Source organism: Canis lupus, chromosome 38, assembly GCF_003254725.2.
Source record: "Canis lupus dingo isolate Sandy chromosome 38, ASM325472v2, whole genome shotgun sequence".
Taxonomy (NCBI): domain Eukaryota; kingdom Metazoa; phylum Chordata; class Mammalia; order Carnivora; family Canidae; genus Canis; species Canis lupus.
The window spans coordinates 7,056,377-7,081,855 of NC_064280.1; the positions used below are offsets into that span (position 1 = coordinate 7,056,377).

Genomic DNA, 25,479 nt, shown 5'->3' on the forward strand with positions numbered 1-25,479 from the left:
GATATGAATACATATTATATATATATAATTCATATATATATAAGTATATATAAGTATATATATATATGCAAGTATATATACTTCAATTTTCTTTTTAATTCATCTGAAGGCTATAGCAGTTTAGATAATCACCACATTATTATGTGGCAGATCCTGATTAAAAGAACATAGCTGAATACACTAAAGGGAGGGTTGTGTTTTGGTTCAGAATTTCTCTTTTTACAGAAGTAAGGTTTTGAATAATGTAAATGGCATTTAAAATCATGTATATGGTGCTAAACAGGCTCCCACTCAGCAACATAAAGATATATATTTCTTGAATTCATAATGTCATGAGAATATCCACTTATGATTTAAGAGTATATTACATCTCTATTAAGTCCCTTGTCCCAGTAGGAGATTTCTAAGTACCTGATAAAATGAATAATTCTAAACAAATGACTTAAAAACTCAAGCTTCACATATAAAAAAAAGTATCCTTCTGCTAGAGTAAAGAAAAAATGTTTTCTAAACCTTAGAAAAAAGCTTACATTGTTTTTGGATATTTAAAACATTCTAACTTTGAATATAGTGATTAAGAGTTGATCTCTTCTGTCACTTGTTTTCTCCCAAATTAGTACCTGATTATTAGTTCATCATTTACCTTCTTTACAAGAAGGGGAGCCATTTCTTATGATTTCCAACCTGTTTGCTATTTACCAGTTTCTTATAAATCTCTGACTTTAGAAATCGAGGAAAAGAATCCTTGGCCATAAGACTATAGATTAACTTCTGAGCCTCATCAAAACATTTGAGAGTTGGTTCTGCAATATTCTTTGAGATGAGGTCCCTGGTACTGAAGTCAATGTTGATCTGTGGAAATAAGTTTGCATATCATTACATTAGTTTAATCAAGGAATACTTGGCTTATACAGTTGGTATATATATATATATATATAGTTTGAATTTTTTTTTCTAAACACAAAGTTAATCCTATGCAAAACAGCAGAAAAGTCGTGCATTTTTTTTTCTGGAATGTAGAACACATGTTTGGTTTAATTATTTTTCGTTTTTTTCAAAATATATTTTATTTATTTATTCATGAGAGACACACTGAGAGAGGCAGAAACATGGGCAGAGGTAAAAGCAGGCTCCCGGTGGGGAGCCTGATATGGACTTAATCCCAGGACCCCAGGAACACGACCTGAGGCGAAGGCAGACACTCAACCACTGAGCCACCCAGTGACCTTTTCTTATTTTTAATGGAGAGGACAGTAAAAAAATGGTCTTTTGAGGAAGAAGCCAACAGCAAACTAAAGCATGCTGTATTCAAAGAGACTGACCAAAGACTAAAATCTAACTTGGGTGACTCAGTTGGTTAAGAGTCTGCCTTTGGCTCAGGTCATGATCTCAGAGCCTTGGGATGGAGCCCTGCATTGGGCTCCCTGCTCAAAGGGGAGCCTGCTTCTCCCTCTCCCTCTGCCTCTACCCCTACTGGTGTTCTCTCTCTCTCTCTCTCATACTCCCTCCCTCTCTCAAATAAATAAATAAAATCTTTTAAAAATAATTATTTTTTCTAGGTTGAGACAGCATTGACAGAGAACAGAGGTAAAGCCTTATTTTGAGATTATAAAAAAATGGCAAAGTGAAAAATCAAGCAAAATACTTCATCATTCTAAATTTATTTTCCCACAAATCTTTTTTTTTCTAGTACTTTAACTCTAATACCTATAATATACTTTCCATAGGCAGAACAATAACTAAAATTTAGTAGGTTGGCTTCTATCAACACATTCCCATTTTCCACACTTCCCCTTCTTGTTTCCCAGACAACATTGCTTTTCATTCTAATTTATGTTTCCTTTTGTTTGCCAAAATAAACCAAATAACATCCCCGTCTTCACTGACTCCCATGCCTTCCACAGAATAGACCTATATGTGTATGCATGTGTGCGTGTGCATATCTCTGTCCCTACACCACTACCATATGTGAGTATCCTCTGTAAGGGCTAACACAGATCTATTACATTGGAATACACCATTCATCTACAAATTTGTAAAATGCCCCAAACCTTGTGAAGATACTTGTCCAACGCTATACATATTCCAGGATATATTCTGCTAAGCAGAAAATTTCGCATCCAAGTCGTCTAATTTAAATTGAAAATATTCATGAAGTGCAAAAGAAATTTGAATCTTAGAATTAAAAACTCAAGAAAGGCAGGTGCTATATCTGTCGTATTCATCCATCTATTTTTTGGCACTTAGCAGAATATCTACCACATAATAGGCAATCAATAAATATTTGTTGAATAGAATTAACATGTCTCTTGGCAAAATAGGGAGATTGTAAAAATGCCATAATTTGGGGGTCTGGTAAAAGAAAGACTATAAATGGCAATTTGTGCCTATTGAATTGAGGTTAAAAGAGGCGGACAGACCTATAATCAAACCTTCCCTCAGCTACTTACTTGCTATTCATATGAGTGAAGCAAGTTCTATAATTTATTTTAATCTTTGATTCCATGGTATAAAAAGGAATAATAATAGCATCAATCTTAAAGTGTAAAGTGTTTCAAGTACTAAATGAGATAAGTAATATCAAAATATTTTAATATTATTATTCCAGGAAGAAGAGAAGAAGAAAAAAAAACTTTTAATTTGAAAAGAATCAGAAAAAGAACACTATTTGTTCACAGATGTTTTTCCTAGGGATTTCAGCTACTGAGTAATCCCACATCTGCAACTTTATTCCCCTGATCATCCTCCTACATCCTCCATTAAAGTTTCAGGTCAAATGCTACAACTCCTGAAGGCCTTGAAATGTAGAATCAATTTTTCCTTCCTTCCTGTAGGAATATGGTGGAGGGCAGTGGAAAGACTTTGGGATAATTTTCTAATCTGTGCTCTAACAGTATCTTGGTGACCTTGGTTGAATATTTTACTATTTCTGAGGAATACTTCCTCATTGTTAAGTATTTCTTGACTGAGTTTTTATAATAATTAAAATAAAATGATCCATATATTCATTGATTCCACAAATGTTTATGAGTATCTATTACGTACCAAATGCTTTCTATACTTGAGAAATGATAACTGGCAACTAAATAAATAGTATTATTTTAGAAATAAAGTTGAAGGATGAGAAGAAGCTAGTCCTCTAAGAGTCTGGGGGAGAAAACGTTTCTAGCAGAAAAATAACAAATTCAAAGTCCCTGATGTGACAAAGAATTTAGGTTCTGAAAAGCCACTATGCCTGGATGGCTAGAGCATAGGATGTGAGAAAGAAAGTTCCTGTAATGAGATTTGCCTACGAGTTTTACAGGGCTTACGTGCAGTGTAGGGAGTTCTTATTTTTCTCCTAAAAGCAACAGGAAGACACTGAAGGGATCTGAGGAGGGAAGTTCATGATGACATGTTTGAAACCCAATCCATTGCCTGCCTCATAGTGGGTGGCGATCAAGCTCCTGCAGTGTTTTTTAAACATCTAGGGTAGTCTGTTTCATAAATCCTATATTGTGTTGTGAGGATATGAGAATAAATGTTGCCTATTTCTTCCTTTAACTGTTGTGTAATGGTATCATCTACAATTTGCTTAACTATGTATTCCCTGTAATAGTAAGTATAGCAATTTTTCTCATTTATCCATTGATGGGGCAGAGGTTTCACTGATAGCAGGGCTGGTATGTGCCTGGTACATAGTGTTGGCTTATTATTATTTTATTTTATTTATTTTTAAAAGATTTTATTTATTTATTCATGAGAGACACAGAGAGAGAGACAGAGACATAGGCAGAGGGAGAAGCAGGCTCCCTATGGGGAGCTTGATGTAGGACTCGATCCCAGGACCCCGGGGTTACAACCTGAGACAAAGACATATGCTCAGCCACTGAGCCAACCAGGTGCATCAAGATTTTATTTATTTGAGATAAAGCGAGAGTGAGAACAAGAGCAAGAGAGAGAATGAGGAGGGGGGACAGAGGGAAAGGGAAAAGTAGGCTCTCCACTGAGCAGAGAGCCTGACTCGGGCTGGATCCCAGGACCCTAGGATCATGACCTGAGCTGAATGCAGACTCTTAACCGACTGAGCCACCTAGGTAACCCAGCTTATTATTTTAATCAGAAATGAATACGTGCAATAACTCCCTATTTCCTAATTAAAAAAATATAAAGCCTTGATTTTGACATTCATGGCCTTTACAACATAATCCTAACTTACACATTTTTTTTTCTCCTCTATGTGTGCCCTGTATTTTTACCAAGCTAGACACTTTCCCTCAAATTCCTTGTATTTTCCCCACCTATCAACATTTTTTAGTCTGTCTGAAAGTCACTTCTTTTACCAGGTCATTCACAGGTTTTTATGTCCATGAGGCTATATTCAAGTAATATCTACCCTGTGAAGTTTATGTGTGGATTGTTTTCCTTTTAGACCCGTCCAAGAATTTTGTGTTACTTAGACTATATTTACATTTTGTCCATCCTTCTCTATGCCTTGCACCATGTAAGGACTCAATAAATATACACTGCATAAGTAAAGTGAAAAAAAAGTTTCTATATTATTAAAAATCATGTTTACATTTTAAAGAGAACTATCCCATTTCAACTTAATACTGGTAAACTAATATTTATTAAAATAGATGAAACTTGTATTTCTGATTTATCCCTCTCATTTTTCTAACTTGTCTGTTTTCCTACCAAGGAACTGCCAGCATCAGCTATGATAGCTGAGTGATGAGCAGATATACTAATCCCAGGAGATAATTAGTAGTCTTATGAGGCTGTGTCTTGGCAATTCAGCTTAATGTCAGTGACAAAACATCACACCCACATGTTTGTATAAATGTCATTATTTTTCTCCAAGTTCTTCAAGCTTGAAACATAGGAATCATCTCTGACACCTCTTTTTTCTTTGATCTCTTTCTCTATTTTTCCCTCATTTGCCTTATTATTTTGTAATTTCACAATGGCCCTTTTCATTTTCACTCTTCTTTCTCCCTTTAGCCTTTTATAATGGAATCTCTTTACCAAATTCTGAAATTTGCCTCTAGTCTGATACCTCTTCTTAACAATATCTTTCCCTTCTGAATATGTGAAATCATAACTATATCAATTTCACCAAAATATCACTAACAGTATATGAATATTCAGCTGAAAATCCATTATTTTTTATAACATAAACTGTAAATATCTTACCTTGGCATTTGAGCTTCCTCATACTCAGACTTCAATGTGTCGTTTCAAAATCATCTACTTTCCTTAGCAGTATCTATAAAACTAGTCTACACTCTGTTCCCAAAGCAAATCTGGTACCTACAGCTTGTTTATGCTGTTTTCACCATCTAAAATCCCTTTCGCCCCCACAATTTTATTCTGTACAGATTCTCCTTATCCTCTATGATTTAGCTTAAGTTGAATATCCTCTGAGAAGCCTTCCTTGGCCACAGAAGGAAAGCCACTATAAATTCTTTGTCATTATATATTATTTTGATTTATAAATCTTAATAAATTTGATTCCTTACTTAAACAAATTTAGATACAAAGGCTTCTTTTAGTATTAATTATTCAGTCTGATTATCAGAGAAAGATTTGTCACTACAAAGGAAATTCAATAGTTCATGACATGAAATTAACTTGTTTTTAATGTATTAGTTGTCTTTTCCCCTATCTCTTTTGCTAATTCCCTTTTTCTCTGCATGCCCCTCAAAATATGAGCAAAGCAGCTATGCATTCTCTCAGTTCTATCCCAAGTCTCTCCCTAGATTTTTTTCCTTGGTTACTCTATCTTTTTCCCTGGCAAAATATTTGAACACTGGCATTATCTCTAAAATAAGCATAATGATATTTAAGCATGATTATTTTGACTGTCAATAATGCTATTATTTATTAAACTATTAGTACCGATATACTATCTTTCTATGGCTACTTTATGTCACCTATGCACAATTATATGATATGCAATATTATTATCCCTATTTTTCTGTGAAAAACATTAATATGTATCTGAGAAAGTAGGTTTTCATTTATAGCCATTCCTAGAATTTATTTATTTGAAATATCGTATTGAGTAGGTGCTTAGAGATTGTGTGAGGGATCTGAAGATACAAAGGTAATTAAAGTGAAAAGTCAATCAAGAAGACAGATTTTGAGAAAGCAATCTAGAGGAAAAAATATGCTTTCTGAAGGAAATGAGATTTTAAGAAGGCTTTCAAAGTATTGTCACAAATATAGATAGATTGAGGAAGGAATTTACACAGGGGCAGGTAAGCTGACAGAAGCCCAGTGGTTTATGAGAGGAGGAAAGGCAAGAACCTGGAAAGGAGTGAAGGTACCAGATCACGTGACACCTTGTAGATTTTTTGGTAAGGAATTTTTACTTAACCTGAGAGCAATGGGAAGAATTTTAGTAAGGGCATGATGTAAACACATGTTTGAAAAAAAACATATCACTGGTTTCCATGTGGTGTAATAGCTGGGTGTGGATAAAAGGAAGAAAAATGAGAAAATCTTACCAGAAGTTCAGGTGGGCAGTGATGATGAATGTGGCTGTGTAATGTCACAGGGATTGGTGGGAAGTGTGTAGATTTTAAAGATATCTAGAAAGTATACCGGATGGATCTTGTGATTGAATAGTGTGCTGGGATGAGGGACAAAAACTTTACAAATGGCTGGATTTTAGCAATATTCTGAAGAATGAGATGACAGAAAGTGTTGCTGGAATGGACATAGGGAATCAGTTGGAAGAGAATCAAGGATGACTACCAGTTATTTATCTAGAGCAAATTAAGAAAGAGTTGCCATTAAGTGAGATGGGGAGACTCAGGTAGAAGAAAGTTTTGAACAGAATTATCAGTGCTCAGATTTGAATTTGTTAAGTTTGAGCAGCTCTTTTAAAAATATGGGACCTTGGGCACCTGGGTGGTTCAGTTGGTTATGCATTTGCCTTTGGCTCAGGTTATGTTTCCCTGCTCAGTGGGGACTCTGCTTCTCTTCCTTGCCCCTGGACCCCAGATGATGCTCTCTCTCCCTCTCATTAAATAAATAAGTAAAATCTTTGAAAAAAAAATATATGGGACCAGAGGAAATCATTAGGAGAATGAATGTAAGCAAAAATTAAATGAGGATTGCTTTCCCTCATTAATAGTGTCTGTTGGGTTATGAATCAAATAGCAGAAGAAATTGCTAAAGAGCAGTCAGTAAGGAAGGAAGAAATCAAATACTAGAAGTCAATTGAAGATAGTATTTCAATTAAGAGAGAGTAATCTATTTTGTTAAATACCCCCTGAGAAGCCAATTTGGGTGAGGTGTGAGAATTAGGCTATCAAAAGTGCCTTGTCTTCTCAAATCCCTTAAAATTTCAGTAACTGGAAAAAAGTGAAGATGTTAGGCTAGATAGATAAATTTCTCTAAAAGAATCAGTGCTGGAGGCATGTCTTAAGCTGCACCCTCAACTTTGCCTTCATCTCAGCTGTGATTTTTGATTGAGTTCTACCAGAAGACATGTGTAAATTCCTATCTCAAAAAGTAAGACAGGAGATGTTGAGTGAGGAGTAGATCAAAGGTAAGATCCCATCAGGAGGTGACCTGAAGCTGCAGCCTCTCCAGTTGTATGGTATTGAGGCATTCTGAACCCCTTGGGAGTTACAGGGAAGCTTAGACTTTGCTGCACAAAATCTTAGGTTCAGAGCCTGGGCTGGACAGTGTATCAGCTAAGGAAATAAACAGTTATATTACTTGCTAATATGATAGTTACTTGCATTTTGTTTGTGTGGATACACTTTAGTTTCAAGGACTCTGAGAAATAGAATATTTCCTTTGCTTATTTTTTTCAAAAGATTATGAATTATCTTAGATATCTGAGCCCACTGTGCTGTCAATCTCAGAAAAGAATTGTGATTCTTACCGAATGACAGTAGAGATGTCATCACAACCATTTAGAGGCTTTTAAATTCTGTCAATTTTGAAAAGGCCTTGACACAGGTGACATTGACAGCAATCCATTACATTAAAATGTCTGCCTTCTGAATGATGTTTGAGGTAGTTGTTTAAAAACAATTTTATTCTAAAGATCCAGAATATTTTAATACTCATGTGATTTTGTTAACTATAAAGTGTGCCAGGCAAATTCCCCTTTACTACGCCAGCAGTTTTAAATCTTCTTGGTTTTCAACAAATTACTCTATCAGAAAGAATACATTTTAAAATGTACTAGTTGGCTTTCCTGTGACCCTCCACTCTGCTTTCTATATTCTTTACATAATTTGAATGAAAAGTTTTCAATTGTGTTTTCACATTCAAATTAGATAGCCTTTTCCTCATTTAGAATGGATAGTGTGGCAAGAGACTGCCATCACGCACAGGGTGTGTGCACGCGTATGTAAAACATCTGACTAAAATGGAGCAAGCAGCATCTTAGACCTCATTGTACAACAAGCTTAACAATTAAAGCCCCCTATAATCATGTTTTTGGTTACATAATTCTATTTAATCTCCATGAACATCTCTTGTATTGCTTCATTTTTGGCATCATTAAAGGAAAACGAATATTCTGAAATATGTTCTTAAGGGTGGCTATTAAAACTGAGAATGGCAAAGTTTGTAACATCTAGATGGAATCCATGCCTGCAACAGGACTTTATCCTTTTGTTCTTAATGCTCTTAGAGACAGAAATGAGTGACACGAGTTGGGAAGTAGTATTAACATCTCAAATAGGGCAAAAGAAACAGAAGAAATCATAACATATGCAATCACACAAATTGCTAAAAATAGATGTACATAATGTATATGGGTAATGTATATGGATTGCTAAAATAGATGTACATACTGTATATGGATTGCTAAAAATAGATGTACATAAGCAAAAACTATCTGGAGTAGCTGGAAGGGAGTCAGATTGACTGGTTGCATTCCCCAACCCAAACATGCTTATCCAAGATTAGTTTCAGTAGCACAGAGACACACAGAAGTTCAAAAAACAGCCGAGTGTCTTCTTTTTGAGTTGAAATACAGCAACCCATTTTTCAGAGGGCCAAAGTGATACTGCAAATTATTTAGAACAAATACTCCTGAAACTCTTTTCCCTCTTAATGCCATATTTGAATCTAAACTTCATGGTTTAAGAAGTTATACAAATTAACGAGAATATGAGAAGAGAAATAAAGCTTTTTGACAGAAAAGAAGATAGACTCCATGCACCAAGATAATTTTATGCTTTTGCCTTTAGCAAAACATCAATGTCCCCAGGCTATATTACAAACATTTAAAAATAAATAGTAGATCTAGAGAAAGGAATTTGAAACCTAAAAGCGTAGGCTGTAGACCTCTCTCCTCATGATCTTTTGTATCTTTATGACTGCAAGGCTCATTATTTTTTCTCTAGGGCTCAGTTCATTTTCACCTGTACAATGTGGATGATTGCAATACCTCCCTAAGATAGTGACCATGATGGTCAGATGACATAATCTACATAAGAGCATTGTGCACATGTTACGTATAGTTTTTCTAGATTCTCCTTTCTCTTCATTTACCTCTCTTCCTCCTACCCCTTTTCCTTCTCATGCTTCTCAATCTCTTCCTTTTTCTCTTCTCTCTTTTTCAGACCCTTTATTTTAAGATGAAATGAATAAGGAGGAGGAAATTATTGGGATCCAGGAGGTGCAGTTGCCTCACTTTACACTCTGAGGCATAGATTGCTAGGCTTTCTTCTCTACTGGACTAGCCTTCTAGGCACTGGCTGGTCCATTGTTTCACTTCCTCTTCCTTTTCTATCCTTCTCCCCCATTGTCTTCTTTTTCTTTATATTCCTATTTCTGGTCAAAGCTCACAAATTACTTCTTTTGAGGTACACCTTCTCATCCACTATAATTTTTTTTTTATATTTTATTTATTTATGACAGATACAGAGAGAGAGAGAGGCAGAGACACAGGCAGAGGGAGAAGCAGGCTCCATGCACCAGGAGCCCGATGTGGGATTCGATCCCGGGTCTCCAGGATCACGCCCTGGGCCAAAGGCAGGCGCCAAACCGCTGCGCCACCCAGGGATCCCTCATCCACTATAATTGAATTTTCCTGTTGCATGCTACTGCATCACCTGTGTTTCCCTATCACGACTCTCATGAAAGTATATTGTAATTTTTTTAAAGATTTTATTTATTTATTCATGAGAGACACAGAGAGAGAGGCAGAAATATACATAGAGGAAGAAGTAGGCTCCCCGCAGGGAGCCGGATGCAGGACTCCATCCCAGGACCCTGGATCATGACCTGAGCCAAAGGCAGATGTTCAACCACTGAGCCACCCAGGTGTCCCTTGCAATTATTTTTTAACAAAAATAATAAAAAATATTTTTAACAAAAAACCTCAAAATGGTTAGCTTTATCTATTCAGAGTATCTGTCTTTTTCTTGTCTGCACCAGCACATTTCCTAGCATATGCCAGACACTTAGTGATCAGTGTATGAAAAGTTAGGAAATTAATAAATAAACAGACTCATTCTATTTGGAGATAATTCAAGAGTTGGGGGCCACTGTTGATAAAAAACAATTTGTGGGGCCAGATAAAAATATCAACATGTTGGGGAAGGGGCACTTCAAACTGCAAAGAAAAAAATTGAATATAAGATTAAGAATATAAAATCAGCATGACAGTAATATCAAGAAATCCTTCTAAGTGCCCATGTTTGTGAGCTTCTTTCTACCAATAATTCATATACCTAATTCCTTTCCTTGAGATTCTGGTTAAAGCTGACCTTATTTAAAATAAAGACCTTATGTCAACATCTTGTCTCACTACTCTTCAATCATTATATCCTTCTAGGTATAATGCAAAAAATTTCCTCTGTAACTTTTTTTTTTTTGCACTTAATCATTTATTGCTTTGGTATTTTTTCCTAGTTCCATAATTTTCATTTTTTACCCAAATAGCTTTAAAGTTTCTCTTGAGCCCAACCATAGTTTCAACCTATTTTATTTTCTTGCATTTCCTTATCGAGCTGCCTGGTTCACACAACATATTGCATTATATTTAAGTGTTTTTAAAATCTGTTCTCTTGACTAAACTGAGCTTCCCATCCATGGGGGTACTTTATCTTATAAGGAGGTGAATAGTAGGCACAGAATAAGCATTTACTGATGTGAAATAAAATACATCAATAAATAACATCATACTGCCTTAAAAATAAAAGTTAAAAAGAAGACATAGATATTTTAAAAAGTGTCCTGCACATACTCATTAAGATGCCTTCTCCTCTATGACTATAGTTTCTTTTTTATGAGTTATGGTGTCTTCACATTTAATAAATACATTTAAGAATTAAGTATTTCATACTAATATTCTTTGACTTTAAAAAACTGCCAATGTATTTGCTCCTGGATTGGTGATAATATGCAGTTGAATTTATATAATTTTAAACATTACATTGTTTTTGATTTGGAACATTTTCTACTCTCACAGAATGGCAATCAACATAAATATAAACATTTTTCTCTCTAATCACAGATTTTCCATCCTGACCAATTTCCTTTTCAATATAAAGAAATTACACAAATCTATATAAATTATATAAATATAACATGAATATTTAAAATCTGTTAGTGTTTTCACTAATATGAAAATCTTATTTGAAATATTTTGAACAGCTCCATTCTGTTGAAAAAGAGTAATATTCTTTTCTCAACATTTCCAAGTAATATGAAATTAGCGGCCCAAATGGAAGGGAGAATAACTAAAAGTTTAAGAATCTCTTTAACACCTACGGGTTCTTATTGTGTGCAAAGTAGAGGCACTTTAAAAAATACTGCTTGTCTAATAATTTTCTCATTTTCAAATCACTTAAAATACCAGCTTTGCTTTTTTTTTCTCCTCAGTATTTTCTTCTGAAACTAAGTATAATCCATTCAATGAGTAGCTCTTTTTATCTGAAACTAGTGATTTGCTAGCATGTTCTTCTAATGGTTATTTTCAGGTTGAAACTATAGCCCTTACAGTGACTTGTTTAAAAAAAAAAAAAAAGAAAGGGATTACAATTTCTTAAAAGCTGTTCTGCATGATATAAACCATAGACACATATTCTCATTCATCATCCTCATGTGTCCTGTGTGGGTAATGTGTTTGGTTCACAGATGAATTAGTAGATGGGATACTGAGGCTCAGAGAGATAAAACAGTTTATTCCAAGATTACAGGATTTGAATTTAGGTCAAGATATCTCTAAACTTCCAATTTTCTACTATATTGCACTAGCTCTCTATTAGTGTAGAAACCAGAGAAAAGGTAATGCTGTAAGGAAAAGGGCATAAAGTCTAGTTACCATTATCATTTCTCATAGAGACCTAAAAGTTCAATTTTTGTTATTGTTCAGTGTGCTGTCTCTGCCTGTTAGAACAGGAAATTGAGAATCATTAGTAATGCCAATTTATAGACAAGGATTATTTGGTAAATTTAGTATAGTCTAATTGTAAATTGTCTACTTGCATCAATTAAAAATTAAGTTATGTTAGCAATTTTATAGATGAGGAAATAGACACAAGCAGTTGAGAAGAAAATAAATAGGAGTTAATAGACACCTGGATAACATGACTTTGCTATTGTTCTTTACTTTAGGATTTTTCTACCAGGAAAATTGGTTGTGATTTTGATTCTTTAAGAGTCACTTATACAGCTATAATTGAATATGGAAAAATGGATAATATTCTTATATAAATCTCATTCTTGAATTAATCTTTTTACTTATGAAGATCGTGTTTTCCAGCTTCCAGACCAAAAAAATGATCTTGTCACGTTAAGATTGCCTAGTAGATAAACCTAGAATACTTCCCACCCTTTCTTTATCTTTACCGCTGCCTATGCAAAGTCATCCTCCACTTCTCATTAGCAATATCAAAATGTTTGTAATTTTCAGAAACACTAAGGAACTTTGTACCTCCATGTTATATCACTGTTTCCTTAGTCTGAAATATTTTTTCATTTGCTGTCTTGATATTACTTTTCTCATGACCTACATTTTCATGTGTGAATCACCCTGAAAATGTATCCCTTAACTCTCCACATGTAATCACTTTTCCAGTGTGCTAATAATGAACTTTAAATGTGGCTTTATTATTATATTGCTTATTGTGTATTTGACTGATTTGATTACATGTCAGTCTGTCCTTCTCTGTGACTTCAATGTGGGGACAGGCACTCAAAAAATCAGTTTAATGAGTCAACATACTCACAATTGTATTATATTTAACATACAGCTGATGGACTACAGAGAAATACTTTGATGACTAGTTGGTATATGGGAGCCAAATACCAATGAGTAATTTGGGTAGTGAAATTTAGTAATCTGCTGAACTGGAAACAACTAATGCTAAATAATAGGAAAGATAGTGACTACTTCAAATGTATATCTATATATTTCTTTGTTTTCAGTAAATTTTGTCATATTTAATAATAATATTTTTAGATACTTCAAGGAGAAGATATAATCTATTAGTTGCAAAGCAGCCATAACTTAATTATATACTACTTAGTCAAATTAATTAGATGGACAAAGTATAAAAAGCCATAAAAATCTTATATCCTAAAATAATTGTGCTATTTATTTAAATTATTACCATATAAATTTATTTTGGAAGAAAAGATTAGGAAACTATACAAAACTATTTTGTCAAAATTGGTAATTTATTATATAAGATTGAATTCAACTATAATTAAAAGATAACATTTCTTATTAGAAGACTTCATGCAAAATGTTTGAGAATGTTATTCTAAACAATCACTATTAATTAGCTGAATTCATACAGAAGAAAAAAATCTGGCTTTCAAATCAATATCACAATAAATAGGATATCTTTAGAGCTGATTTCAAGGCCTTTTAGGGAATGACACATTAATCAACTTGACAAATCTCATATACTATATTTTCAATTTTCCAGAATTATTTATTGATTCTTAGATGGTGACTGGGAAATTAATGTTGAAATAGCTCCACAGCAGTTAAAATTCTTTACCCTACCTCCCCTGCCCCCATGAATTCCTTTGGTAGCTCATATGTCTGTAGAGTTACACTAGCCAATGTAGGCAGCAGTAATTAATGTCAATTAAAACTTGAACTATTGATACAGCCACTTAATGTTCTAATTTCACCTATTCTATTCTTTGTCCACATAAGTATAATAACCCTTCTCAAACTATAAATCCTTTTTTCTTAAATGTTTGATTTATTTATTCATGAGAGACACACAGAGAGAGGCAGAGACACAGGTAGAGGGAGAAGCAGGCTCCATGCAGGGAGCCTGACGTGGAACTCATTCCCAGGACCCCGGAATCACACCCTGAGCCAAAGGCAGACGCTCAACCACTGAGCCACCCAGGTTCCCTCAAACCATAAATCCTAATTTTAGATCAGAAAATATGATAACTCTCCCCTAAGAGCAAATTGATGTTTTTGCCTCTGCAGGAAAGATGACTTGTACTGGTAAGTTATGTTTGGTACTAGTAGTGCAATGTAGCTTTCTGTTTACTACTTATGCACTAAAATTCTTAGCTTATCTGATATGTTCAGTGAGGAATTTAAATAATTTTAAACTACAAATTGCTTAAATTTTAAATATTAAAATGTGGAGATGATCAAGGTTTTGGTTCTGGGAAGGAAATCAAATATAAATGAGATGTTATACACACTGAATCCTTTTTTGAGGGATGGGTATTATCAGTCATCCCAGGTTTCTCTAAGGCCATTTCTACTTCCTGATCTTAAAGCAGCACAGGTGGATCATGATCACCAGAAACTTTGCCTCACACTTTTGGCTCATTTTTACCATCAAAGAAATAAAGGTAAGCAAACCCTTCTTTTGGAAAGTAAGACATTACATACCATAATGTGGACATCCAAAATATTAAAAATTAAGAATTCATGCTATTGGTTAGTAGTTGTATTTCCCCCCACATATTATTCTTAATTTTTACATAAATTATTCTATTCTAGAATTCTTATCCCATGTTGATCACCATGATTTGCAGAAGGATAAACGAAAGTGAACTTGCAATACTAGAACACATTTAAGTAACATTTCTATAGGGTTAACTTTAGAGTGAGTTAATTAAGATAATAGACACTATTTTCAAAAGTCTGTATGTTGTGCTAAGGAAAAAATTATGGTCATATCTGGCACATAGTAGGTGTTGTAACATATTTGCTAAATCAGTAAAAGATAGAATCATCTTAAGGCACTTCTGTTGGAGTTTACAGACATTTTCTATTTGATTACATAGCAACAATTTGATTTCCTTTCAGATGGATTTAGTGTCTTATAATTGGGAGCAGATTTGCTAGGAGATGAATATTCACTATCTTAGAATATTTTACTCACCTCTTTAGGGGCATCAGCTTCAATGAATTCAGAATAAATCATCTTGGCTTTAGAAGCAATTTTTTCTGCACTTTCTGTTTTTTTGAAGTCTTCACAGGCAAGCCAGAACTCAACGTTTTCTTCACTAAACTCTGATTTTAGAAATGTTCGAAAAGCATCCAAACCAGCTATAAAATATAAAAGAAAAACTATGGTATATCACGGGTACAATATACATAACCAACATGAATACATTGTATAATAATGAGCATTTACTGAGTATTCAGTGGCAAATATTTATCATCCATCTCTAAGTTATATATCTTTGTTTTTAAGTTTGGAAACCTTATTTTGGATCAATAATCATAAAAATAAAATATTCTTATCTCTATTTTCCAATTAGCTCCATTAACAAAGAAAACCTGTACTTTTTCTTTCCAGATCTGAAACACCTAGGAGCTAGGTTTAGAGGAAAGTGTTTGTTTTCTTTTTTTTCCCTTAAGATTTTATTTATCCATGAGAGACACAGAGAGATGCAGAGAAAGAGGCAGAGACACAGGCAGAGGGAAAAGCAGGCTCCATGCAGGGAGCCTGACATGGGACTCCATCCCTGGTCTCCAGGATAACGCCCTGGACTGAAAGTGGCGCTAAACCACTGAGCCACCCGGGCTGCCCCTAGAGGAAAGTTTTGATGGCAATTACTTCACAGGAAATCCATGGGCTTAGTTTTATACATAAACTCGATTCACTAAGCCCAAATCAAGTTAATGATGTTATACTAACTTTATAGTAAGGATATCTTTGTTGCTATGAGTTGGTGAGGAAACACAGGTTGATACTAGGGAGTTAGATTGTGTGGGTTTGGACTCAAAGCAAAGAAGGAATGACTGGCATTTGTTAAATTTGAGCAAATATATTGGCCAATTCTAATCTTTAAACCAAGAAAATAACCAACAAGATACTTGGGGAGAATGTTTCTCCCCTTTATGTGGTGATAGGCAATTTTAAGTCAATAAAGGGAATAAATGAGCTTTTCTCCAGTGTTGCCCTAAGCAAAATGTGCCCCATTTTCCCTCATAGTACCTGTCTAACTTAGCCTATGCATGGTGTTTCTCTCCTGCTCCCAGATATTCTCCTGAGCTTGCATTTCTCCAGAAACTTTAGACTACTTACCTGCAGGCTTGTTTACTTTGTCTCGATTTGCATGTGCTATTTCTTTTAAATTTCATAGCAGAGATAGTGCTTTGCAGGCTGTGATTCCCATAGGTCCTACTGCTCCCAATTATTTGACTTTCAGCCAAATTTACACAAGTATTATTCCCATTTGAGATTATGACTACCTGTTTAGACTATCCCTTTCTTTATTTTCCTCATCAAAATATGGCTTGCAATATTCTTCTTTAGTATACCAAGAGCTCATTTGAGAAGGTAATTCTGGCTAAATCAGTTTAGGGACGAGTAGGGTTAGGAGTGTGCTTCTAGTTAGATAGCAGGTTAGAAAGGTCATTATCACATTCCTGCAGTTGAATGGACTAAGGCAGTACCTTGAGTTCATATTATTTGGTTTCACAGTTTGCACCTTTCTGAGGTCAATATCTGTTTATCAGTGAGACAATGGATCTCTCTGAGAAGGAAAATACACATCAGCACTTTTGCCTCAGGAGAGATTTGCCTTCCAAAACATTGGTGGCTTTTCTCTTCCATCTGCCACGAGGGCCCCTTTGCATGTGCTCAAAACAGCTCTTCCCTGACTACATACTCAGAGATCTGAACCTTTTGGTTCCAAAGTAGGTACAAATAAGCTTCTGGAGAATAAGGGAAAGAGAAAATGAACTAGTAGAAAAGAAAACATGAGAGAAATTTATGGAAAAGGGGCCAAAGTCAGCTGTTTGCAGGTTGCTGCAGGTGAGAAATAAAGTGATTTTAGTGAGAGAAAATAGAAAAGGCTTCAGGGAGCAAGATTAAAGCATCAAAAACATTGGGAAATTAAAAATAGATTTAATAATTTTTTATTATTCAAAATAGAGTTGGAATAACAAGTCATTGCAAAAGGTTATCAGGTACCAATTAAAATTCTCAGTAGAAATATTGGAGAGTGTAGATGTCGTTAATATGTGAGCACTATAAAAAATTCAATTAACTGCACATTTATTGCATTTAAAAATACATCCAAGAAGCTTCTGTGACACAAATTTAGGTTATAAAAATCCTTTTAGTAACACTCAATTAAAATTTCCATGGGTTTTGTCTGAACAGTGATGAATTTGAGGGTTCAAAACAGAATTTACGCTAAAATCTATTTTATATAGAGGATAAAGTATACTTTAGTGATACTGAAAGAATGTTGTAGATTCCTATCTGGCAATATTTTATGTGTATCATTAAGGCATATGAGGCTTCCTCCCAATGAGGATTATCTAAATGCATCCATGAGAGATGGGAAGTAGGAGATCAAGAAATTTATTATTTTCTCACATCTTGCAATTTTAATGAAGGACTACTTGGAGATAATAATTATCAAATTCTTTCCCCCTCCTGTCACTTGGTTTGAGATACAATGGAACAGAGAAAACAGCTAAAATGAGCTAGTTATCTCTGTCTTGGACACACTATTTTATTGAACTATGCTTCTATTCTCTATATACAATTTGAATGATCAAAAGATTTCATGTGACTTTGGAATAATATGCTCCATGCAATTAAAATGATATTCTCTGAGGACAATCTCTACAGAATGGAATGGCTACTGGTTATGCTCAACGGGGCTGACAAGTGGAATGAGCACTAGGTATTGAAACCACCATGAGAGCCTATACACAGTATCTGCAAGACATATCCCCAAGTCGACTTAACAGATAATTTAGTAAGTCATTTAGCTGTATAGAGCATTAAAAGCATTTTCAAATTTTCAAGCTATTTTTCTGGTATTATAAAAAGCAAAAACCAAACAGCTGCTCAAATAAATATGTGACTTTTTATGTGGGGATGAAATAGAAAATCTCAGGAGGTTTGCAGATGAAAACATTTGCCTTTAGCCTGACATCTTCCTTGCCTCTGTTTGGTGGTGCTGTCCCCTAGAACTCCTCCACTCAAGCCAGCCAAGTCACCCCCTGCAGAGATACTTTCTCAAGGCTTTTAGTAAACCTGATTTGTCCTACTGGTTACATACTTAAGTAAAAAAGAAACACGCCATTTAAAACTTAAAAAAATGCAATTTCATATCTTTGATGACTTTAGTATGTCCTTAGCTGGATTCTAGGAATGATGTGGATTATTTTAATGTCTATACTTTAGGAATTAATTATTTAAGAATCATAAAATCAGAATAATTTTGTCTAATTCAATCTAATTTTGTATATGAATGAATAGCCATGAAGAATTCACCCAACTTTATTATGTAAACTTTTCTAATATCCTGATATTGACTTTACAAATTTAAAGTAGACATTCCATTTGATTAGTACCAACAATATTAAATATTAAACATTTTTAAATACATGTCTCTGTAGTGCCATTCCTTTTTCCCCCTGTATCAGATAAAACTCCTGTAAAACAGAATTATCTATAACAGAAACAGAAATTCCAAATGACTACTTTGATCAAATTCCAGGATATTTTATTTATTGAAAATAAAAATACCTTCTTGAGCCACTATTAAATATAAATACACATCTGCACATGTACATATTAATACATTAAATATGTTTTTGTTTTTGCTAAAAATGAGAATGTCAGTTGAAATAGTTTAAAAAACTGTTTTTTTAGCTCCTAAGACATGACAAAACAAGTGATTTACTTAAATTTTAAACTTTTCAATAGTTTGTTTCTTTCAACTTGTAACAAGAATAGTCATCATAGATACATCAAATGATAATGAATCTAAGAAAATGACAAATTTCTTATTTCCTGTTTGGGATTTTCTTTTTGTATTAATGTTTGGAGTTTATATAATCATGTCTTTTTTTAGGCCCAACCTAATTCCATTTGGATTTGAGACCCATACAAATTTGTGTGACTGTTGGGAATCTCATGCTTCAAAAAATGACCAAACTCATGTTCTATAATGACTACAACTTTTAGAATTTAATGATTTACTATTAATCATTACATTTTTAAACTTAGTTGGGTCTTACCTTGGTTGGTTAAAAGTGTGTCCATATTTTCAGACCATGCCATTGTGTCTGTTGTTGGTGACCTGTAGAAACAACATCTACCCTTGACAATAGCATTGTGATCTTTTTCTTCTATAACCTATAGTAATATTTGAGTTATGTGTATTTGTTTAAAGAGCTTTGCATCATTAATCAAACCGCAAAAGGTCAACAAAAATTGTATAATGTTTTCTACACTGGACAGCAATAGCTATATAGAATGGTATATAGTTTGACATCAGCAAATTACTTATTAATCTAGCTTATAATGTTATTAATATTTGCAAATTCTTACCTTCCAATAAAGGCATAAGGGAAATATTGCTCATGGTTCTACGAAGCATAGTGAATTTCTTCTTCTCAACTACATTTTTTTAAGATTTTATTTATTTATTCATGAGAGACAGAGAGGGAGGCAGAGACATAGGCAGAGGGAGAAGCAGGCTTCTCACAGAGAACCCAATGTGGAACTCAATCCTGGAACCCTGGGATCATGCCCTTAGCCAAAGGCAGATGCTCAACTGCTGAGCCACCCAGGTGTCCCACAACTATAAATATTTTGATTGTTAATTTATGTGGCATTCCTCTGATCTATTCCTGAAAAGTTATCATGATAACAATAGTGACTTAGAAAATAATTCATTTTCTAAGTTTTCATGGTATATAAAATTATACATGTCATAATTAGATATCTCAAAAAAGCTTAAAAATTTTCAATTAAGAATTTCTAACATGTGATGATCTTAAAAGTGTTTATTTATAGTATTTTGAGAAGTCTTTACCCCACTCTGAGACAGCCTTTATTTCTCCTCAGACTGGTATGCTTCCAGTTCTGGGATGATTTATTTAAATATAAGAATCTGTCAGGACAGAGTAATATCTTTTCCAAAGCAGTCAAAAAATTTATAGACTTAAGTCTTCTGAAGAAGGTATACTTTTGGGGATGTGATGTAGAAATAGTAAATCAGGTTTAAGATATAAATTTTCTGAGATGCAAATATATCATGCATTATTCCCCTTAATAAACTAAGATTCTGATGAGATAAGCTCCTATCCATAGAAAGCATCTGCTACATAGAAAAAAAAATTAGATTATGTATCTGTGAAGTGCAAATGACTTACATGTGGAAAGGGATGAGCTAATTGAAAATTTTTATTAAAATGATTGATGAGAAAATAGAAAGCATCTCATATTTAGTCACTTTTATAAAATTTTACCTTTGCATATCAGGGTGACTGATAAATGCACTGCATTTAAATGTACTACATGAAGCGATCGCTATGCTTTTACCTTGTATTACTTCTTGTAATTTGCTGCTGTTTTTATTATTTGTGTTGGGATTGATTGTGCTCCCCTCTGCTGTTGCAGATCTGGTTGTATTTTCAGATAATAGTTGTCCTTATAGAGGGTACAGAAAGGGGGCTCTCTGACTGGGAATTCATTTTACTCTCTTCCATTACTTATATTTCCTGTCTGAAGCTTTCTTCCCTGGTGGTGGACAGCTGACTTCCCTTTCTCTCTTGACTTACTAAATCTTAGGGATGTAAGATTTTCTGGGAAACCATTTTGAAATAGTGTTTTCTCGTTCAGATGGACATAAAAATAATTTAAAATGCACATGTTTAAAAATATCTGTATTTGAAGATTGGTTTCTGGTGGTTAACAGAGTATTCATATTACAAACCATTTAGTATAAGTGAAATATATGTTACTGAACAGAGCAGTGAGGAGTTTTGAGCCCAAGCCTGGCCACACAGTATACCCATTTTGAATGAGAAAAAGCCACCAAAAAAAAAAAAAAAAAAAACCACACAGAAAACCAAACATAAACAAAACCACTGAGAAACAATCTAGGTGAAAAGGATTCAGGGATGAATATACACTTCCCCATTGTATAGGCTATCTGATGATAGGAATAAATATTATTTTCTACTACCAAGAGTAGTTATGTCTGGTCCAAAAATGTTTGTTGAACATATAAACAGATAATGAATGAATGGCAAGATCCCAAATAGTGGCAGGTATTAAAACTTTCAATGGAAGCAGTGCAATGGCTTTCAAGATGCTGGCAGGTGACAGTGATAAGGTTATTGAAGGTTAGAGCCTAAATTACATTAGCTTCAAAGGGTGTGATTAATGGTGGAGGGAAGAGGAGACATGATGTGAAAGTATCAAGGGGAAGCATGGACCTCACTCTCATCTCTGAGGGATGAGAAATTGGAGGAAATGGACAACATCCACTCTAGAAGGCATTAGAGCAAGCAAGTCTTGTCATTTAGGAAGAGCCAAAATTTGCTCACGCCCCAAAAGATAAAGGAATATTCAGTGAAGTCCTTATTAGATGTAAAGGAGTCTTTTAGGAATGGAAGTATTTAAATAAATAGTAGCTATTCTTGGTACCTTTATTGATGTGGAAAACAGTAAAAACAAAGTCTGGGAAATGGTGTAAAATCAAGGAAAAAATTTTAGTGTTTTGAGTTAGAGAGATATACTAGAATATTGTTTTCTATAGATAGAGAATATTATAGGTAATAGAATTAGAGATACTTGGATATTCTAGCATTATTTATGGCCCACCAAATGCTTCATTATTATAAAAGGAAAATCTACCCTTCGGCTCTCTGAAGGAATACCTCTGCTGGTGTGTGATAAATTCTGGAATGCTCTCAGCTCACTATTTTCTAACCAATTTCAAGTTTCATTTGAAAGGTTTCATATCAACTACCTGATATGAGGGAGAGTTGGTGGCAATGCAGAATTCACTTTTCTGAAGCTAGGTAAGATGCAACTATTTTAAAGAATAATGTTCTTAATTTGTTGTTTAAATTTTTATATTCTGGGTTGACTTTATATTTATAATTCTGTGGAAGAGTAAACTGTTGTTATATATGAATAAACTGAAAGAATATTTTTACTAGCATCAAAAGGTACAACAATGTATATTGAATGTTCACAATCTATACCATACTGTTAGGGATGTCATATACTTTGCCTTATTTAATTTTGCAAATGACAGTCTGTTTTAATCCTACTGTTACCAGTGAATAAGGAGCCTCAGAGATGCTAATAATTGGTGCAATATCTTGCATATACTAATGGGCAGTTGGAATTCAAACACAGGTGTGTCTCCTTATAACCCAAATTATTCTTACAATTCTTCCTAGAATGAGTCAATATACATAAGCACTAGCGTACTTTGCTCACGTTCTGGAACATTTATAATGAATACTTTGAAAATGCCTTTTCTGTAATAGTTTATTGCTTTTCACATAAACATTTCCTGTAAATAATAGCTGGATTGCAGTAATTGAGTATTTGATAGAAAGTCTTAAGATAGATTCTTAAATCTTGTACATTGTCAAATGAAAATAGGACACTTCTTATGTTAGATTTGAGTGAGAAATGTATCTTGTGTTTTAAAAAATGTACCTACAGGGCTGCCCGGGTGGCTCAGCGGTTTAGCGCCGCCTTCAAGGTAGGGTGTGATCCTGGAGACCTGGGATCGAGTCCCACGTCTGGCTCCCTGAGTGGAGCCTGCTTCTGCCTTTGCCTGTGTCTTTGCCTCTCTCTCTCTCTCTCTGTGTCTCTCGTGAATAAATAAATAAAATCTTAAAAAAAATACAATAAAATAAAAAATGTAACTACATAAATGTTAAACTATTGAATTCAAATTGGGGGAGAAAAGAAGGTGGTCAATTTAAAAATGTACTGACTTGGTTAAATTTTACGTGGTATGTGTTATCTTAAATAAATCGATAATGTGGCACTCTGTTATCTCTTTCTCTCTCTTTTTCTTTTTCTTTTAGTTGTAACTAACAGAGCTTTTGTCTGATTCTTCTCATTTGGGAGTGTATGTGCATTTCCTGTATAATTGTGATGCATAATCAGAGTAACTTTTCATATGTGTATGATTTGCCATGAAAATTCACTGTGTATCTGGAGCCAAAATTGCACTTAGTGTTTCATGGGGTTTTGGCTAATTTCCTTTCTGTTTCCTTCATTAAGCACGTGCCATCAAGGCCAGCAGTCCCCATATTATGTGTCCGGAGAAGAGCCAGGCCAGATGGGAACTGCGTGAAAACTACCAGTTATCTTGCTAATTGTGCCAGCTAGAACCAGTTGTATTGCATTAAAAAATGTGGAATCCAACAACTTAGCGGTTCACACTCAATTAGCAGTGTGCTGGAGAATGGGAAATTCAAGCAAGGAGTCCATGTGCTCCAGGAAGTGACAGCTGCTTCCTTACCCAGCATTTAATATGTGTTTTCAAATTTCTTAATAAGTATTACAATAATGAATAACTTTTGCAAGGATCATTGATATCTTTTGTCTCAAACTTTAACATTTAATAATTTTGAAGTTTCACATAAAAAAAGAGCTCACTGTTTCTTCTCCCTTGTATAACCTTTCTTTAGAATTAACTGCAAAAGCAAGTCATGAATTGTTGACATATTTTAGAAAAGAAGAAGAAATCAATAGAGAAAGGGGAAAAATAAATCAGAAAGACAACAATTAGCATATTTATCTTAAATGAAGGAAACAAAACATCGAGACTAATGAAGGCTCAAGTGTTTCATTTGTACATCTTCTGAGATAAAAATAGCTTTAAATAGCAACTCACTTCACTGGCATTTTTCGTTCCACTGTCTGACTGTCACAGATGATGCCGAATTTCTTTTTCTGACTGATCTTCAAGCTGAAGGTAATGTGACAGCAGGAACATTACAATTAGTATGCAAATACCTATCCCCTGGGTTACAAATTGGCATTCTTTAAATCATGCTATGCTCAGCTTTTTTTATTTTGTTGTTAACTTCACTGGTCAAAACACTTAAACTTCTAAGTAACAAATAACTCTCTGAATAAATGTGACATTTCTCTGAGTCTGTGGCATAACTGAAATAAATTCCATTTGAAAGTTTGGTTTCTAAAGTTCATATACATCCATTTACAAGACAACTATTGTTCACATGAGGTTAAATCAACTCAGAAAGAAAAGTATATAAAATTTAATATTCACCTTCAGGTCTTTTGTCTGTCTAAAAGATCATTTTTTTCTCTTTGTTCTTTGATTTTTCAGAAGACTCTACTTTTAATACCTTTAGTATCCTTATCTTCAACAACTATTTGTGTTTAAGTATTTTTACAATTTTACTCATGGACTTAATGTTCTAGTAGAAGGCGTTATATTTTTCAAAATGTATGCACTTTTTTATAGCTTAGTAACACACATTTCTCTCTTTCTTTTAACCATCAATCTCATGGCATGTTCTGCCAATATTTCGTTATGCAATGCTGATGTTTAAGGAATAATGCTTGTTTGAATGTATTTATTAAAGTAAAGGCTGTATTTTGGTATTTTTATTTGTAGTCAAAGTTTTGTACATGTAACCTCATGCTTCATCAAGGTTTTATCTCAATATAACAGAGTTCTTCGGTAATAAATTTCCACCAGTATATATTTATGACCCCAAAGTAAATTTAACACTTGAAAGATTGATGATTTTCAGGGTGGGAGAAAGAAAGGAGTCAGAAGACAGCAGGAAATCTGCTTCTCCCTGACTTAGCATTGAAGCAGGCGCATTTAGTTGATCTATAGAAATGCCAGAGGGCATCTCATATGCTAGTCGCCATGGGCTAATGAGAGTGACAGAAGTATAAAAGATGACCCAGAAAGTCAATGTATCATTAAGAGGAGATGTCATCAATTAGCTCAATTCATTTTGTTAATTCAAGCACCATTAAGTAATGTTCTTATGTTATATAAAAACTGAATCATTAAACATGTTTAGACTTTTCTTTTTGCTGAGGGGATATAATGAAGCACTAACTTTATAATATATACTTGAACATATACATTTTGGAAAACTAACCTGTCAAAATTTAAAGACCCTCTTGGTAAAAGCCATGCTAAGTTGGTAAGAAATACAAGCTAGGAGTAGGCTCATTTTATATTAAAACTTTAAAACAAAAATTGAAATTTCTATTTTGAGTTCAATGCAGTTGCAAGTAT

At 34.1% G+C, this 25,479-nt stretch overlaps 1 protein-coding gene across 1 annotated transcript; it reads right to left on the reverse strand.

Moving 5' to 3' along the window:
- Positions 1-648: 648 nt before the first annotated feature.
- RGS21 (regulator of G protein signaling 21) lies at positions 649-24,098 on the reverse strand. The gene is made up of 4 exons (XM_025420664.2): positions 24,088-24,098; positions 19,448-19,524; positions 15,336-15,502; positions 649-852 (listed from the first exon to the last, which is right to left on the reverse strand). The coding sequence occupies exons 1-4, from the start codon at positions 24,096-24,098 to the stop codon at positions 649-651; spliced, it is 459 nt and encodes a 152-aa protein (XP_025276449.1).
- Positions 24,099-25,479: the final 1,381 nt, after the last annotated feature.